Here is a 16,447-nt window from a genome sequence, read left to right on the forward strand (position 1 = left end):
TGAACAGAATAATAGGTGTGTTACTGTGCCTCCTCTCCGTTAAAGCACACAACACACACACACACAAGAAGAAAATCCCCAGTTTTTCAATGTCTTTGGAGAAGACAAGTGAAAGGTTCATTTCCAACATCCACTCCATTTAAATTCAAAGCACAAAGAATGTCTGGATGGTAGATACATTATACCAGCTAGAATGAATGAGAACACATATGATGAGAAAGAATTATGTCAGTTTTATTAGAACTATAGTAACATTTCAGCTCCATGGCACACATTATTCCCTATTATGAAATGCATCTTTTTGAAATTAAATTTCAAAGACTAGGATCCTGAAAATGGGCATCTGTGTCTCAGTTCTTCTAAATGATTTTCACGCTCTCTGCAGAAAGGGTCCGATAATTGCAAACAAAACAAAAGAGATCAAACAGACCTAATACAAAATCAATAGGATTTATCAAAATGATTATATTAAAAAAATCAAAGTTAAGGCAAAACATATTGCATGACTGAATGAACTGAGAACACTTTCCACTCACTCAAAATTTAGAGCTGGGATAGCCTTAGAAATCATGTCAGGAGTAGAAGCTTAGCTTCATAACAAACCACGAGTAACAAATTTCTCAGCTTTGTCATTCTGGTTAAAAGCTTTAAAAGAAAAAGCTGAAATCACGCTGTACCCAGCCTTAATAGCCAGATGAACTGATGAAGTAACTCTTAACAGACTCCTGTGCATGTTGGGGTGAATAGTTAGCAGTGATCCCAAAGAATGGCAGTCATTTTCTGCTCTCTGTCATGCTGCTACATACACACAGCCTTGTTAAACTCTGTTGCACAGTACACAATCCCCAACCAGCCCCAGGCTGGATCTCCGAATCCCCCCTCTCCACCTTTTGGACAGCAAATCAAAAATTTTACTGCAGTTAAGACTCCTCGAGTCCAGCTGCATGCATAAGAGGAATTGTTTTGTTGTTTTTTTTTTTAAACATCTTGGAAAGCAATTTGAGAATGTAGCTGAGCTTACTTGCTAAATAAACTGTCACGAAAACATGTATACAGCAGAGGGAAAATGCAAATAAACTAAGTTATAATGATCAATTCAAGCTGTTTAGGGAGACAAACATTAATCTTTCAAGTAATCCAAGATGCACTACCAACACCTGCTATCAAAAGTTTAAGGCTTTTATGAACACCCTCTTAAATACAAAAGGAGTATTAAACATAAGAAACCTGTTTACAGTAAATACAAACATCTGAAAAATCTCTGAAACCTGTTTATACAAATACTAATAAATTCTTTCATATTTTGTACAACTAGAAGGTGCACAGACTGGCATTCAAGCGGTCAATGCTGGCAAATGTCTGACAGACAATAACATGATTTACTTGGATAACAATATAGTTTAAAATGCCATAAATTAAAAATAAGTTAGTTCACATTTTCTTCGTCAGTTTTTATGTACATCTTAGTCTTTAATGAGCTCTTGTAGCCTTCTTCAGCAGCTCGAGGTCTTTCCGTCGGCTCTTGATTGCTCTGGCACAGCCATACTCTTCCAGTTGCAAAGGGATATACTTTTCTATCTGAACTAGCCCATGCCCAGCAGGACCGGTAAACAGCTTAATCCAGGATGGCTTAAAGGTGCCTCTGAAACCCAGAAAGGCCAAGCTTCCTGTGACAAAAACAGCTCAGTGTTACAAAAACAGCTCAAGTGCAATACACATCTGGGCAGGAGGGGAGCAGCACGCTCCTCCAAAATCCTCCCCTTGCCAATTACTCAGTATATTAAACCTGCCTCAGCATCACATGCACCTAACAGGCAAATAACAATTTAAAACTTTTTTTAATTGTTATTCGGTATTAAAGACTCTGACATTTATAAAACCTGCTCTCTCACAGAGGACTTGTGTCACAGCTCTGAAGGGATGAGAGCTGCCCCATGGTGTCCGTAGAAAGTGTCATCCCACAAAATACCAACAAAGCTTCTCATCTTTACCTTCACATTTTGTTACAACAGAAAATAATAGACTAGCACAAGGGATTGTTTAAAAATAGAATGCAATTTCCCCAGATTTGCTGTGTGAGACAAAATAAAGGCTTTAGAAAAAAAAGCCTGCAGCTTTCTCTGTAATCCAGGTACACAGAACTGCTAGTCACTTCCCTGCTTGCAATAAACTTTGCACAGTGCCCTCTGGGCAACGGGAAGTGACTTCTGCCCACATGAGAAACCCATCATGCAAACAAACATAGACCAAGGAGGTGCTAGGTAGTGTCAAAGAAACATGCAAAAATTTCACCAACCGTTGCTCTGAAGATAAGGTGGTTTGGCTGTCCCCAGGGACATTAAGATTTCTGATAAGTTATTAGGAATTTCTACGTCGCCTCTTGTGCTCAGTAGAACTACAGATCTGCATCAGAAACAGTACAGAGACAGCAGTGGTTATAACCGTGAAGTTTTTCCATATACTTTACAGCTAGCTGGCCTTATAGTCCACTTGCTTGAGAGTTCTCATGGTAAGGTTGTACATAGAGACAGACAAAATTCTCTGGAAAGTAGTACCTAGAAAAGCATCCACTAGAATATATATATATATATATATATTTATATATATATATATAAAACTTGTATATTTAACTCAAAATCCTTTAAATAACATTTCCAATTATTTTTGTATGAAAAAAAAATCAAGTGAAACTATTGACCCAAAACTGAAATATTAGAAACTAGACTCTTTTTCCTAACACTATCTTTTTATAATTTTTTAAAATGCCAAATAATTTTCACCCTGGATAGGGAGAAAAGTCATTCCCAGCTAGTTTGATATCTTGTCATACAGTTCATGTCAGTAGTGTTAAGCAACCTTATTAAAACAGAAGTTCTTCCTGTTTTAAGCGAAGAGGTGTTACAACATGATGTTTAGTTTCTTTTTGAACTGGAAGACAGGCAATGTTGGGAAATCTAAAGAGCTTCTTCGTTTTCTCAAATGAATTTGTCTCTTAAATTGCTCCTATATTTCTCCTTTTTCCTCAACTTTGATACATGTTTTGCCCACTTTCAGCGTTACTACATAACTATCATTAGTTAAATCCTTGCTAGAGAGGAGAACTACATCTTGCAGAACATATCAGAAATAAATGCTCATCACACGTACCTTTGTGGAATTCCAGATTTTAAATATCCACCTACACGCTTAATGTCCTCTCCAGAAAATAATTTATTTCCTGACACTGTGCCAACACAAGCATCAACTACAACAATAAGTATACCATTATCCTTGAAGGAAAACGTAGTGTCATTAACCTGAATGGGAGGAGAGGCAGGAGAGAAAAAACATTTTTCTTAAATTTACTATGAATTCATCAGCTGTTATACTGCAGTGTTAACCTACATCAGGTTAGCCACAAGTGTTCTAAATAGAAATGCTCTCCTCTCACTAGCAGTTCTCCATTTTTCCCCCACAAGCAGAAACTTTCAGCAGGACTTCTGAAATTGTATGGAAACCAGCTTTTACATGGAGACCAGTCAAATTTCAAGTGATTTACTACCTGCTTCAGAAAACTACCATTCAAATACCAAATCCACACTTGTTGGCAGTAGTGCAGTTAACTAGTCTCTGTGGCTGCATGGTTTCAGTGCTCTGTCCTCCTATGCTGCATTCTTACTGCTCTGGATACAGAGAACACATTCCTGTACAAGTTTGCAGCTGATAACATTATACTACTCGTGACATTCAGCTGTCTAAAGAACTCAAGAGTTTCACTATTTCAACCAGGCTAGTGCACTGATGTTGCAGAACTTAAAGTCACAAATGAACTTAAAGCTTTGTGGTGTAAGCCTATCTACAAACGCTATCTTCAATCACATGCAAGTCTCCTTCAGCATCTGAACAGAAAAATCAAAGCGGATATTTTATACAATTCTACATTACTAGATTTACCAGGACTATATCAGAACAAATACCAAAATCTTCAAAATGTCAATTACTAAAGAATTCATAGAATTCATAGAAGTTTAGCAAAACTACTTAGGGACTTAAATGTCTCATCCTATTAAACCACTAATCTGTTAAGAATAAATTTGACGACGTGGATTTAACTAACAAGTGTTTTTGTGTTTGTTTGTGTTTTTTTTCCTAAAACTGCCAACAATAAATGCATTGCCATCCAGGTTTCTACATGAATCTGAGCATTTAAAGTTTTTTCCTACCAGTACAATTTCTCTCCAACTGCAAAGGATTTGAATACACAAAGGAGGACTTTGTAGCTTCCTTTTCTGAGGTTAAAACACAAGTTTTCTGATTGTTTTCCAGACCACGAACCAACACTTTTTATTCAGGTGAAGAAAAGTGAGCTCAGCATTATGCAAGGCTGAACAACTGTTGTAATAAAAGCTGCTACAGAGAAAGAAATAAAGAAAAAAAGAATACTTACAAAAATAAATGCTTGCTGACCTCTGCTTAAGTCTTTTTTACCAGATGAATTAATCTGCACAAGGAGGTAGTTTTTGTGAGGATCACTGGTGAATACCATCTAGATATCAAACAAAACACTTTAATTACTCATATGCATATGTCATCAACACTTTATCATAACATAAATTTTGCAAGACAGCTTATGCTCCAAAGCACTGTGACAGTATTTGTGTTACTAGTAATGCTAACAAATACAGTGTTATATAAATAGTGTAATTTATTTTATTCTTTACTTTCAGTATTTTTCTCAGCTTGCATAGAGAAAATATAATTTCAAGTTTTTGCTAATAAGCAAAATCCCCTGCAAAAGAGAAGGCTGGCCAATAGTATGCCTTGAACTACAGGTCTCCACAGCAAAGCTTTCCTACATGTGAGCACAGATGATACAGAAGCTCAAGACGTCAGATCTGCCCGTGCCATGGAGACCCTTCTCCGAAGCACACAGAGCAAAACACAAATAAGTAGCAGCATTTTTCAAAGAGCAAAAATTGAAAACTCCATGCTACAGAGCCTCCCTGCCTTCTAGCGTACAGGAGATAAAAAATGTGACCATTGCAAATTCTGTGCTGAAAAACTGAAACTCTGCCTTAACGTGAGTAGAACGTAACACCAACTATATAGATGATGCAAGTTTTTGCCTATTGTATTTTACCTGAGTTGTGCCACACTTTGTACACGGTACAGTAGTTTTTACTGGCATCTGCTTTATGACAGTTGGTCCTTGGTAGTACTTTGGGTAAGCTTTTGCCATGCAGTTACTGACTCCTTTTGCTGGATCTTTGGTCACAATCTTGATCCTTTCACATCCCTGAGATGAGCAATAACTGTGACCATCCCTATTGTATTTGGCTTGAAGAAATAAAAACAGTAATCTACACAAAAAAGGTAGGGGGGAGGGAAGAATATAGAAAAATTACTAGAAAGATATGTATTTATGTTAAACCTCAGCAGCTATATTTCATGATTTTGAGAAGCAGAAAAACTACATTATTTACTTCTGAATCATTGTTCAAACTTTTTCAAAATATTTACAGCTTACTAGAGTTAAGAAGTCCCCACAGACATATCTGAAATCCCCACCAATTAAAAGAGATATCACTATGGATGCGTATGTCCAGAAAAGAACAGCCATTCCTCAAAATAGAGGCTTTCAGGAAAAAAAAAAGACAAACAAACAAACAAAAAAAATATACAGCATAAATGTTTTCCTTGATCATAGATATTTATAGATACCACTGGTAATTGTTTGGATATTCATCTTTATCTACCAGCAATGGATAATATAATTAGACTGTTGCATGCTAAGTGAATGCCTGGAAATGCAATTTAGTGTAGTGGTCATAAATGCTACCACTGCAAAGAAACTGACAATAATTCTTTTATATATTTAACTGTTATCACTGTAGCTGTTTCCAGCTACAGGTTTCCATATATGTCTTTCAAAAAGCTACATTCATCTGCCCATTTACCACAGATAACGGAACAAAGTATTTTATTAATCATTTGCTTATACATTAAGAATCAAAAATTTCAAACACACAAGTGATGTATGTAGGACTTATTTTGGAAAACATTGACCATATCCTTAAACCTGTCAGAAGGATCTCAGTAGGTTCCTGACAGAAATAATTTCGAAAGAGACTAGGAATTTTAAATACTATTCACATGGCTGAAAAGAGATTTCCAGAAATACATATTTTTCAAAACATTCTTGTAACAGAAAACTTCTCAGAAGTTGAACAAGAATGTATGAATTTTCTTTAAAGACTTTGAAGTTACTTCCTGCAAGGTACTTTTCTGCAGCCCCATTGATACCATGTTTTCTCCTGATGTGGGATAGGAAATATCTGTGGAACTGTGGTGCTCTTGGGAAAGTACTCCAGTGACAGCCATCTCTATTTTGGAGATTCAAAGTCACAAAGTATTCTTTCAAAGCACCTTTGGGCTCCTTTCTAACAGCTTTCCTCTAATACAGGTGTCTAAACTAGTTGCTATTACTGAAGTCAAACTGACCACTTTTAACATTAAACACCTTCCATTAGGGTCAAGTTATAAGGTGTTACCCAGTACTGTTGTCAAAATAAAACTTCTTGTCTGGTCGATTCTTTTCGAGCTCCAGAATTGAAGATACAGGCACATAGCGCTCAATCTTGCTTGACAAAGCAGATGACTTCCTTTGAAAGGTTTCCAGTACTATAACAAAATCTGTATTTGGTTGATAACAAAGACCAACACGAATCCAGTCATTCCTGAAACAAAATAAATGTATAATTCACCACAGGAGCAGTTCACATGACGATGTGCAGCATGCAGATCACTCAGAAAAACAAGTAACAAGAACACAAAAAGCTCCTACAACCCCAACCAGAACATCTTTCTTCCCTCCTCTACTTAAAGTGTTTCATTAAAATATTATAGTAACTTGGACACCCATAGGAAATATTTGATTTTATTCTTTAGACATTTAATTACTTTGTCTGACATCAAAAGCAAGATGCCCTAACTATTCAACTTCAGTTCTGATGAACTTCACTATTTGATGTATTTTCTCCTCCAAAAGATTTTCCTTAAAGACACCACATTGGATGTATTTTTAACTTTAGGTACAGGTTTTTTGCTTAATCTCCTGCTTTTCATACTTTAGTATTTGTAATTAAAAAAATAGTAATTTCAAGATCCAGTCTGACTGATAATTACAAACTCTCAACATGCTAATTCTACAGGACATTACTTAATTATTGCCTTATGGTTCAATGATATTAAAGAATGGAAACATACTTGTTGAAGTTGATGAGATACAGGTAAGTGACATTTGGAGCTTTTCCATTCCAATGTATTGTGTAGCCCTTTTGGAGCATCACTACTGGCTGGTATTGCTGAAAGACAGCTCTTTGATTAATACCTCTAAGAACCATGGGATTGGATGGGTACTCATCTCGTACAATAGTCATGGAAAGATTCTGTCCATTCCATGTTTGTACATAGACCTATGTAATATTAAAGAGGAGGAAAAGAAAGAGGGAAGGTTTAGATGTGGTGTTTTAATCAGTGCAAGAAGAAATTAAAGGAAATAGCGAAATCTGTATATTATTGCAGCAGAACTCCTGCACTGTGAGGTTTTGAGCTATGCAATATGCAAATATTTCTCAGAAGAAATATTTCTTTTCCCCCAGAAGAGCCCTATTTGAAAAAAAATACTGGGGATTTTTACAGACTTTAAAAAAAAAAGAAACAAAAAAGGAGGGAACAACAACAGCAGCAACAAAAATAAATAGTGTTTTTGTAATACTACAGTACTTGGTCAAACTCATATAGAACAGGAACCAGAACTGCATGAGATTTATATTCAAGAGGTGGTGTTTAACATCTTCATTAAAAAAGAAATAATAAAAAAGACACACCTCAAAAAACAGTCCATCAACAAAACACAGGAATCTCCAGCAGAAGAAAACACCTCCAATACAAAAATATTTTAATAGATAGGACTTCAACAAGGAACTCTTGGCATGCATACTCACAACATATGCATTTGTTTTTACCCTGCAGCATCTAATATTGTACTCCCAGTTTGCATGCTGAAGGGAAGGTGGTATACAAAACTAGCCAAAAATTGTAATGTGCATTTTTTTTTTAACTTAAAGGAATTTTAAAGATTTTTCTTTTCTTTAAATCCAAAGATGAAGAATTTGCACTTCTTTCACCTCACTTCTCCCTGACAACTTGTGCATAGTGTAGATTTGTCTCAAACAGAAGCCAGAGTAATACTAGCCTGTGCATAGGTCCCGCTGCAAATCACTCCATTCCATTCTGTATTATTAATGCACTTGGGGTGTTGAATCAGGTAGTTATCCATTCTGCCCACATAGGTATCCTTGTAACCAGTCACTGAACCATCTACATCATGGAATATTGAGTTCTTGTCACCATCCAGATCTCCTTCTTCAAACCAGGGACCAGGTTTTCCAAAGAAGGCTTTTAGAGAAACCTGGTAACAAGAATTAAAATATAAAATTATATTTTAATTATATTAAAATTATTATTATATTATTTAAAATATAAAATTATATTTTAAAAATATAAAAATATTAAAATATATTTTTCCTTTTTCCCAGGTGAAGCACAGATTAACACCTACATGCTTGCAGAAACACAGGAATTTGACAAAGTTGATTAAAAGTCTTCAGGCAAGAGCAATGCAATTTTAGTAGGTTCAGGCCATCTCTTACTTCTGAACTGTGTTAGTAGTTACAACTGAAAATTCATTACTAAGCATACACCAGACCTTACAAAACTTATTTTCAGCTTCATCATTAGCTATAAAAGAGATCATTAATGCAAACCATCCTACATATTCCTTGGTATTAGTTTTTTTGTCTGGGAGACGAAGGACACCTCGGGTGACCTCCAGTCAAGAGATACTCTGGAGTAGGGATATAAGGAAGAGTTGGACATCTTTTCCACAGGGCCTTAGATGATTATTTTAAATACAGCAAGAAGAAAATCTAAGCCACCTAAAAAAGTAAAAGAAAATTTGTAATAAACTTACACTTGGACCAAACTTCACAAGAGATATGTTGTTTTTCGGTGTCATCTGCCAAGGGTTTTTCATCAAGAAACCAATTGCACTGGTAAATCTGTCTGGAGTTGGCACAAAGTTTTTGAATGTGCACTTGGTAAGGTGAATAGGTCCATCATAAATTTGAAAACCTCTAATTGGAAATGTCCTGTTAATAAAAATAAATATTTACAGCATCCTCTAACAAAAACCGTGACAAGCCTAAGTCTGTATCAGAAATACATGTTCACTCATTCACAAGAAACAAGAATGCAACATTAATACAATGACCTGCAGGTTATATCCTGGTAAAGGAAATCTTCTTTCTGCATTTATCTAATGAGCCTAGAATTCCCATGCCCTTTTGAATTTTTCTGTTAGATGAGAAGAGCTATTGTTGTCCATTTGCAAATGCGCTCCTTCTCCAGTGTGGGAAACAAAGCAGAATAATATCATCCTCTCTTTGGTCAGTCATGGTAATTGGAAGTGCCTGAACACTGGAGGAAAGAAAATATCGCTCCTGTCTTTAAGCAGGGCAAAGAGGAAGATCCAGGGAACTACAAGCTGGTCAGCCTCACCTCCATCCCTGGGAAAGTGATGGAGGAACTAATCCTAGATACCATTTCCAGGCATGTGAAGAACAAAGTGACCACGAGTGGTCACAATGCATTAACCAAGGGAAAGGCATGTTTGACCAACTTGAAAGCCTTCTACAATGAAGTGACAGGTTTGGTAGATGGGGGGATGGGGTGGGGTGGAAGGCAGTTGGGCAGTGGATACTGTCTACCCGCATTTCAGAAAGGCTGTTAACACTCTTCCATAAAATCACCACAGAGAAGGTGACGAAGTATTGGCTGGATGTGCAGACAGTAAGGAGAACTGAAAACCACCTGAACAGCGGGGCCCAGAGGGTGGCGATCAGTAGAACCGAGTCTAGTTGGAGACCAGTAACCAGTGGTGTACCCCGGGGATCAACACTGGGTCCAGTCCTGTTTTACGTTTTCATTAATGATCTAGATGACAGGGGTAGAGTGCCTCAGCTAGTCTGCAGGCTGGGAGACTGTTGCTCATACTCTGGAGGATTATGCTGCCATTCAAAGATACTTCAGCAGGCTGAAGAAATGGCTTGACAGGAACCTCATGAAGTTCAACAACAAGAAGCATGAAGTACTGGACCTGGAGAGGAACAACCCCATGCACCACTGCACTCTGCTTTGCTGAAGAGGCCCGGTGGGTTCTAATGGACACCAGGATGAACACAAGCCACAAATGTGCCATTGCAGCAAAGGTTAATGGTGCATTATGCAAAATGTCGCCAGAACGCTGAGGGAGGCAATTCTTCCCTTCTGTTCAGCATTGGTAAGGCCACACCTGGAATACTGGGTACAGGTCTGGGCTCTCCAGTACCAGGAAGACATATCAGAGGTACTGGACAAAGAAGGAAGGGCCAAAAAGATGATGAAGGGACTGGAGCACCTTCCCCGTAGTGGAAGACTGAGAGGGCTCTGATTGTTCAGTTTAGAGGAGAGAAGAATCATGGCAGGACCTCACTCATGTCTATAAATAACTGAAAGGAGGGTAAAAGAAGATGGAGCCAGGTTCTTTTCATTGGTGCCTAGTGACAAGACAAGAGACAGTGGTAACAAACTGCAACACAGGAGATTCCTTCTGAACATCAGGAAGCATTCCTCTACTGTGTGGGTGACTGAGCACTGGCACAGGTTGTCCAGAGAGGCTGCAGAGTCTGCCTTTTTGGAGATCTTCAAAAGCTGCCTAGACATTGTCCTGGACAACCTGCCGTACGTGGCTTTACTTGAGCAGGGTGGTTGAACCAGATGACCTCCAGATCTCCCTTCACCATTCCGTAAGCTACAACAAATTACCTCAAGTATCACTACCACATTCAGTTGTTTGCTCTAAATGGCTAAGTGACACAAAACCAGGATGGCTGGGATATAGTTCTCATGTCTTTCATGTTCTGCAGCAAGGGCAGGGCCTGGCACCATTTTTAACAAGCATTCCAGCAATCCACAGGGAGAAGGAAAGGATCACTGTCACACATTTGTATTTGTTACAGATAGACTGCAGTTGGTAGTTCCAAATTGACCCTAGAATTCCCTTTACCTGAAAACTTTTTCTTTCTGGCTTCCAGGCCCAAATATTAACACATTAATGATAATAAACTAAGGTTTCATTAAAGCAGGATAACTTAAATTGCTAAGGAAAATTAACCTGCAGCAGCAAAAAATGAAAACAGCCTCAGAAAAAAAGGTAAGACAACTGTCATGCAAAGTATTCAAAACAAAAAGGGAGTATCACCTTAAATAGTATCTTCATGCCCCCTGCATTTCAAGTAAGAAGGGTGTTTATAACTGATACAAACAACACTTTTGACATATTAGTTCCTTCACTCGTGACATACTTACCGATTTCGAGGCAGAGTGCGTCCCTTATTGTCTATTCCTCCTGACCCTGTATATTTATTTTGACCACCATGAAACCCATAGTTCTTGCTCTCCCCTATGAACAGAGACTCAGATACCTCTTGGCTGGCACCTTCATCATTTGGGAAGCTCCCATCACTATCAAAGCAACATCAGAGATAAGAGATAGTCTTTTAGCCAAGACTTTACAGCAGATGAAAACACGAAGGCATGGTCCTACTCCTACTTTTGTAGTAGTCTTCATAAAGTAAAGCAGTCTATACCTTATTTGTAATACACAGAGCAATACATTTAACCGTTAACGGTATTACAGTCTACTACAGTTTGAAAGGCTAAAAACACCTGCACAGAGCTGAGCATTACATTTTCTGTCTCTCCCTGTAGTGCAGCACTCTTTCCGTTACAGCCCATTCCCACAACTGTAGAAACAGCTTGTCACAACCTAAATGGCAGCAGTTTCGGCGTTCTACCCAAGGTACTTGATTCCTTTTCATTAAAATGAGACTCTGCTCACTTTAACACTCACTGCTTCTTTTCCTTTACTCACCTTGAATTGTTTAGGAGGAAAAAAATCAAAACTGTCTAGGGCATCATACCATACCAAAAAGACCTGAATAAACATAACCCTCTTGATGAAGAGTGGTGTAAAGCACACAGGTTGAATAAAGTGCAAAATTTGGCAGGTATGTCACTTTACAGCTTTAATAACATCTTCTGTACCACTGGAAACGGGCAGCAAACTGAAACTGTATCCTTATGAAAGTATACTCATTATCTTTAACTGACTTATATACGTTACTTTTCTCAACTTTTAAGCAAAAAACACGGAAGAGATGAAGCTTAAGTACTCACCTAGCAAATGTCAAACCAATTCCATTGTCCGCAAACCTAAAAGAAAGTTCATCAAATCAAGCTTCAGTTACATCTTCTGGACTATCCTACAACAAAACGCTGTAAGAACACATCCTCCTATGTGCTGAAGAAAGCCTGAGTTTTTGCATTAATGGAATTTAGAGAACACCAATACTTACAAGTAATTCTTATAAAAATGCTGATTAAAAACAAAACAAAACAAATTTCTACACATTTTAAGTAGAAACCTGAAAGTCTCAAAGAAACTACAGACATCTCAGTATAAATGTATGGTTTCAACTGACTTCTAGACTTCTGTTATAGATATAGTTTAATTTTTCCATTAAGACAGGTTCTCATCTAATCATGTAAAACCTTGCTTCTTTTAAAGCAGTGGATTGTTGTGAAAGCACTGGAAGATATCAAGCAGTTCCCAGATAAAAGCTTCAATCTTCCATCATAACCCTGTAGGACGATTTCATAAAAACAGCTTCAGGGGAAACTTCTTAACAACATGCAGCTGTTTGCTTCTGGATACCTACCCGGAGTTTTGAATAAGGATATCTCCTCCCCTGACCCAGGCCCCATGATCATTGTTTTTGAAAGAGATTAATCTGTCAATCAGAGCAGCAACTCGGGGTTTTTCAGGGTCTGCGTCTTGATGAGGTCGAAACCTGTGACAGATAAAAACCCAAACACTCAATATAAAAATACTGTTTGTTTTATATGGGTCAAATATGTTGAGCTGAGAAACCTTGAAAGACAAACACCCACTTTTATCTGACAGGTAAAATCAACTCTGCTTCATGCTAGGACTGACAGAAGCCAAAACCATGTGCATCTGTAGCTATCCATTCCCAGAAAAGCCTCTTTGGTGTGCCATGAAGTGGGAACATAAAACTTTTTTTTTATATCCAGTCTGAATGTCTCCTGGTGCAGCTTTCTACCATTCCCAGGCATCCTGTCATCAGTGGCCAGGAGCAAAGACCATCACCTTTCTCTCCCATTCCCCTCCTCAGAAGCTGCAGAGAGCAATGAGGTCACCTCTTGACCCCTTCTCCAGACTGGACAACTCAAGTGTCCTCACAAGACATACCTTCCAGCCCTCTTACCAGCTGCGTTGCCCTCCTCTGACTCTTTCAAGGACCTTAACATCCTTTTTATACTGTGGAGCCCAGAAGAGCACGCAATACTCAAGGTAAGGCTGCACCGATACTAAATATAGTGGGAGAATCATCCTTTTTGGATGATGGCTATGCTGTGTTTAACACACCCCCCACTGCAGTTTGCCCTTCTGGCTGCCAGGGCACACTGCTGGCTCATGTTGAGTCCACTGTCAAGCAGCACTCCAGATTTTCTGCTGAGCTTCTCTCCTGCCACTCATCTCCTTATCTAATTTGAGCACACATGAGATAATTTTTCTATTTTAACCCGGATACTCTGTATTGCAGTCAAGATGGCCTCATATGGTAATTTATAGCTAGTATCAATTTTAGCTAATAGAAAGGAACAGCCTGATTAAAGACTGGTGGAAGCTGTCAGAAAATAAGCCCAGAATCCCACATAAGATGTAACATGTTAAAATATATATATATCTTTATAAGAACGCAGTTTGAGCAAATATATGCCCTTTACCATGGTCACATTCTACCCTAGTTTGGATCTGTGGTATCACAATCTAGGCTTCTGGAAGTTTTGGTGTAGGGTTTTTTTTTGGTGTTTTTCTTTTTGGAGGGCAAGGGAGAAAGGGAGAAGGGGTGATTTGTTTTGTTTGTTTGTTTTCTGACAGCATAAGGCTGCTAAATTAACATTTTAACTCTTCCAGTTTGTTTACATGATTAGTGGTCTAATGTAGTTACAGGGAGCCTCATAAATTCTTTGGCTATTGTGAAAGATGAACCACATCTCAAACTCAATTTTTTGCATCCCCTCTTGATGACCTGTCAACACACTACAGGCTCGGACATGGCTTGTTGCTTCCCTTAAATGCTTCTTGACTACCTGTTAAGACCAATGGTAATCCAAAGGGATTATATGGGATTTCACTTAAAACTTAACAATTAAACCTAACCACCTCTTAGTTCCAAGGCATGAAGCATAAAGTATCACCAAACTGTGGAACTTTCCTCTTTGAAACTGCAATTATCACTTAACTATCCCCGTCCTAAACAAAGCTCCATCAGAAATACAGATAATCTTATGAACTACATTTTCAGTCTTAATGCTTGTTTATCATAATAAAATGTTGATGGGTACAGTTATCCAATATTTTCCTCGTAATTTGATATATGACCACTAACCCAGGCTATTTTATTTGAAGCACAGGACAAGACCAAACATAGGATAACCTAAATTTTTCCTAGACTCTCCACTATTTTCTCTTACTTTGTAAACTAAAGATTATGTGGTTGATTGTACAATCTCAACAAATAGCCTTCAGTAAAACTATACCACTGAACTACAATCTCTAAGTCTAGAAGGCACAGCAGGAAGCATTCAGCAGTAGGAAAGGCAAACGGATGTATTACTTACTGCTAGTATGCCTTTTCCTAAAAATTATTTAGAACTGAGCCATAAATCTGACGCAGATTTTAAAATAAGGTTTTACTTTTAATAGCAATTCCAGAACATACGTTAAGCATGACAGCAGAGTGTGGTTAAACCTACGAGTTCTAAAGGGCTAAAAACTACCTTGGCCAAGGTCTTAGAAGGAAAAGCCAACTCTTTAAGGTACAACATGCTTTGTTGCTCCCAAACAGACACACAGATGAGGAAAAAAAAACATATGAACTTATTGCTCATTTATTATTTATAGTGTTTTAAAAATGCTTTTCCTCATGTGAATGTACAAACAATCTCAGAACTTTACCATTTTTCACTCACTTGTAAGACAATATCCTTTACCTTGCATTGTTGTCCAAACAAAGATATTCTCTGGGATCATCAGCGCTAGCATTAGTTGTTTTAACACCCTTATCAATGAACAAACCAGCCTTAAAAAAAAAAAAAGGGGGGGAAATTTCATACTGGACAACACTAAAGAGACAGTAAACATTAGAGTTCTAAAATTTAAAAGTTACATTTCATTCAATACACTTTACTACAGACTCTTAGATCTTTCAGCTTGGACTTAACTGGCAAATTGTCTAAGGAAAAAAGCACTATCTATCTATGCAAATTTTGAAAAGTAATTGAAAATCCCAGGAAAAGAACTGCCTGGGGTTTAAAAAAAAAAAAGTGATGGAAAATCATTAAAGTTCATTTCAGATTTTTTTCACATCTGACTATTTGAAGTTTTACACTTACTTCCAGATGCTGTTCTGGAAAATTTGGAAGCCAATCTTGTGGTGAATACAAAATATTCTCACAAATGCCACTAATGAAAAAAAAAAAAAAATGCTGCTGTGCAAAAATGCTTTCTATTTTAGTTTAAAACTCAACTATCTTCACCACTAAAGCTGTTTTTTGCCCAGGCATCATCAACTTGAAACTCAATAATCCAGTATGAAATAATGTACTTGAGAAAGTAAAAAAGCAAAAGGAAACATTTGTGTTGTTTAACCTGAATTACATATACAAGTAGCAGCAGCCACCTTGATCTGTGATCCAAATTATCATTAGAATTAAGTGCTACATGAGTAGATTTGATCTACACAAGTAGATCCTCAGATCTGCTCCTGGAGTCAGCTCTGTTGACATGTAATTTCAGCACACAAACTGCTATCCATGTTTAAAGATAATGAACCATATAGCTGAAACACTTTACTTTACAATGCATTTTTGTATTCAGTATTTTTCAATTCCAATCTGAACAAGAGCCCTAAAGTTCCAGACACACTCTTAACATAACTGCTATGAAGCAATGCATCACTTCTTACTATTCCAGATATACACTTATCAAGCAAAATCAGTTTCATTAGGTTAAATCAATCAAACAAATTAACCTATACTGATACTTCCTCCCCAGCCCTTCCCCTCAGGTAAACTCCAGGCTTACAAACACAGATATGTAGAGAGCTTAGAAAATATCATGTATATTTTTATACGGACAGCAACTAGATTCTAAGCAAAAGTATCAGTTTAAGGATTTCAGTTAACTTCACTTAGCAGAATGTAGAAGAGACAGCCA

At 37.5% G+C, this 16,447-nt stretch overlaps 1 protein-coding gene across 2 annotated transcripts in view; it reads right to left on the bottom strand.

Moving 5' to 3' along the window:
- Positions 1-213: 213 nt before the first annotated feature.
- Positions 214-16,447, bottom strand: part of CEMIP2 (cell migration inducing hyaluronidase 2) — a 54,761-nt gene continuing 38,527 nt past the window's right edge. For both annotated transcript variants that reach the window (XM_083819227.1, XM_083819226.1), the window contains 13 exons: positions 15,223-15,311; positions 12,861-12,992; positions 12,319-12,354; positions 11,449-11,604; positions 9,014-9,191; positions 8,237-8,452; positions 7,246-7,454; positions 6,531-6,716; positions 5,120-5,339; positions 4,427-4,525; positions 3,148-3,296; positions 2,297-2,403; positions 214-1,667 (listed from right to left, as the gene is read on the bottom strand). In XM_083819227.1, coding sequence (XP_083675353.1) covers positions 1,471-1,667; positions 2,297-2,403; positions 3,148-3,296; positions 4,427-4,525; positions 5,120-5,339; positions 6,531-6,716; positions 7,246-7,454; positions 8,237-8,452; positions 9,014-9,191; positions 11,449-11,604; positions 12,319-12,354; positions 12,861-12,992; positions 15,223-15,311 — 1,974 coding nt within the window. In that variant the 3' untranslated portion in view covers positions 214-1,470. The remainder of the gene's footprint in view (positions 1,668-2,296; positions 2,404-3,147; positions 3,297-4,426; positions 4,526-5,119; positions 5,340-6,530; positions 6,717-7,245; positions 7,455-8,236; positions 8,453-9,013; positions 9,192-11,448; positions 11,605-12,318; positions 12,355-12,860; positions 12,993-15,222; positions 15,312-16,447) is intronic.

The sequence above is a fragment of the Anser anser genome (assembly GCF_964211835.1).
Source record: "Anser anser genome assembly, chromosome: Z".
NCBI classification, from domain to species: Eukaryota; Metazoa; Chordata; class Aves; order Anseriformes; family Anatidae; genus Anser; species Anser anser.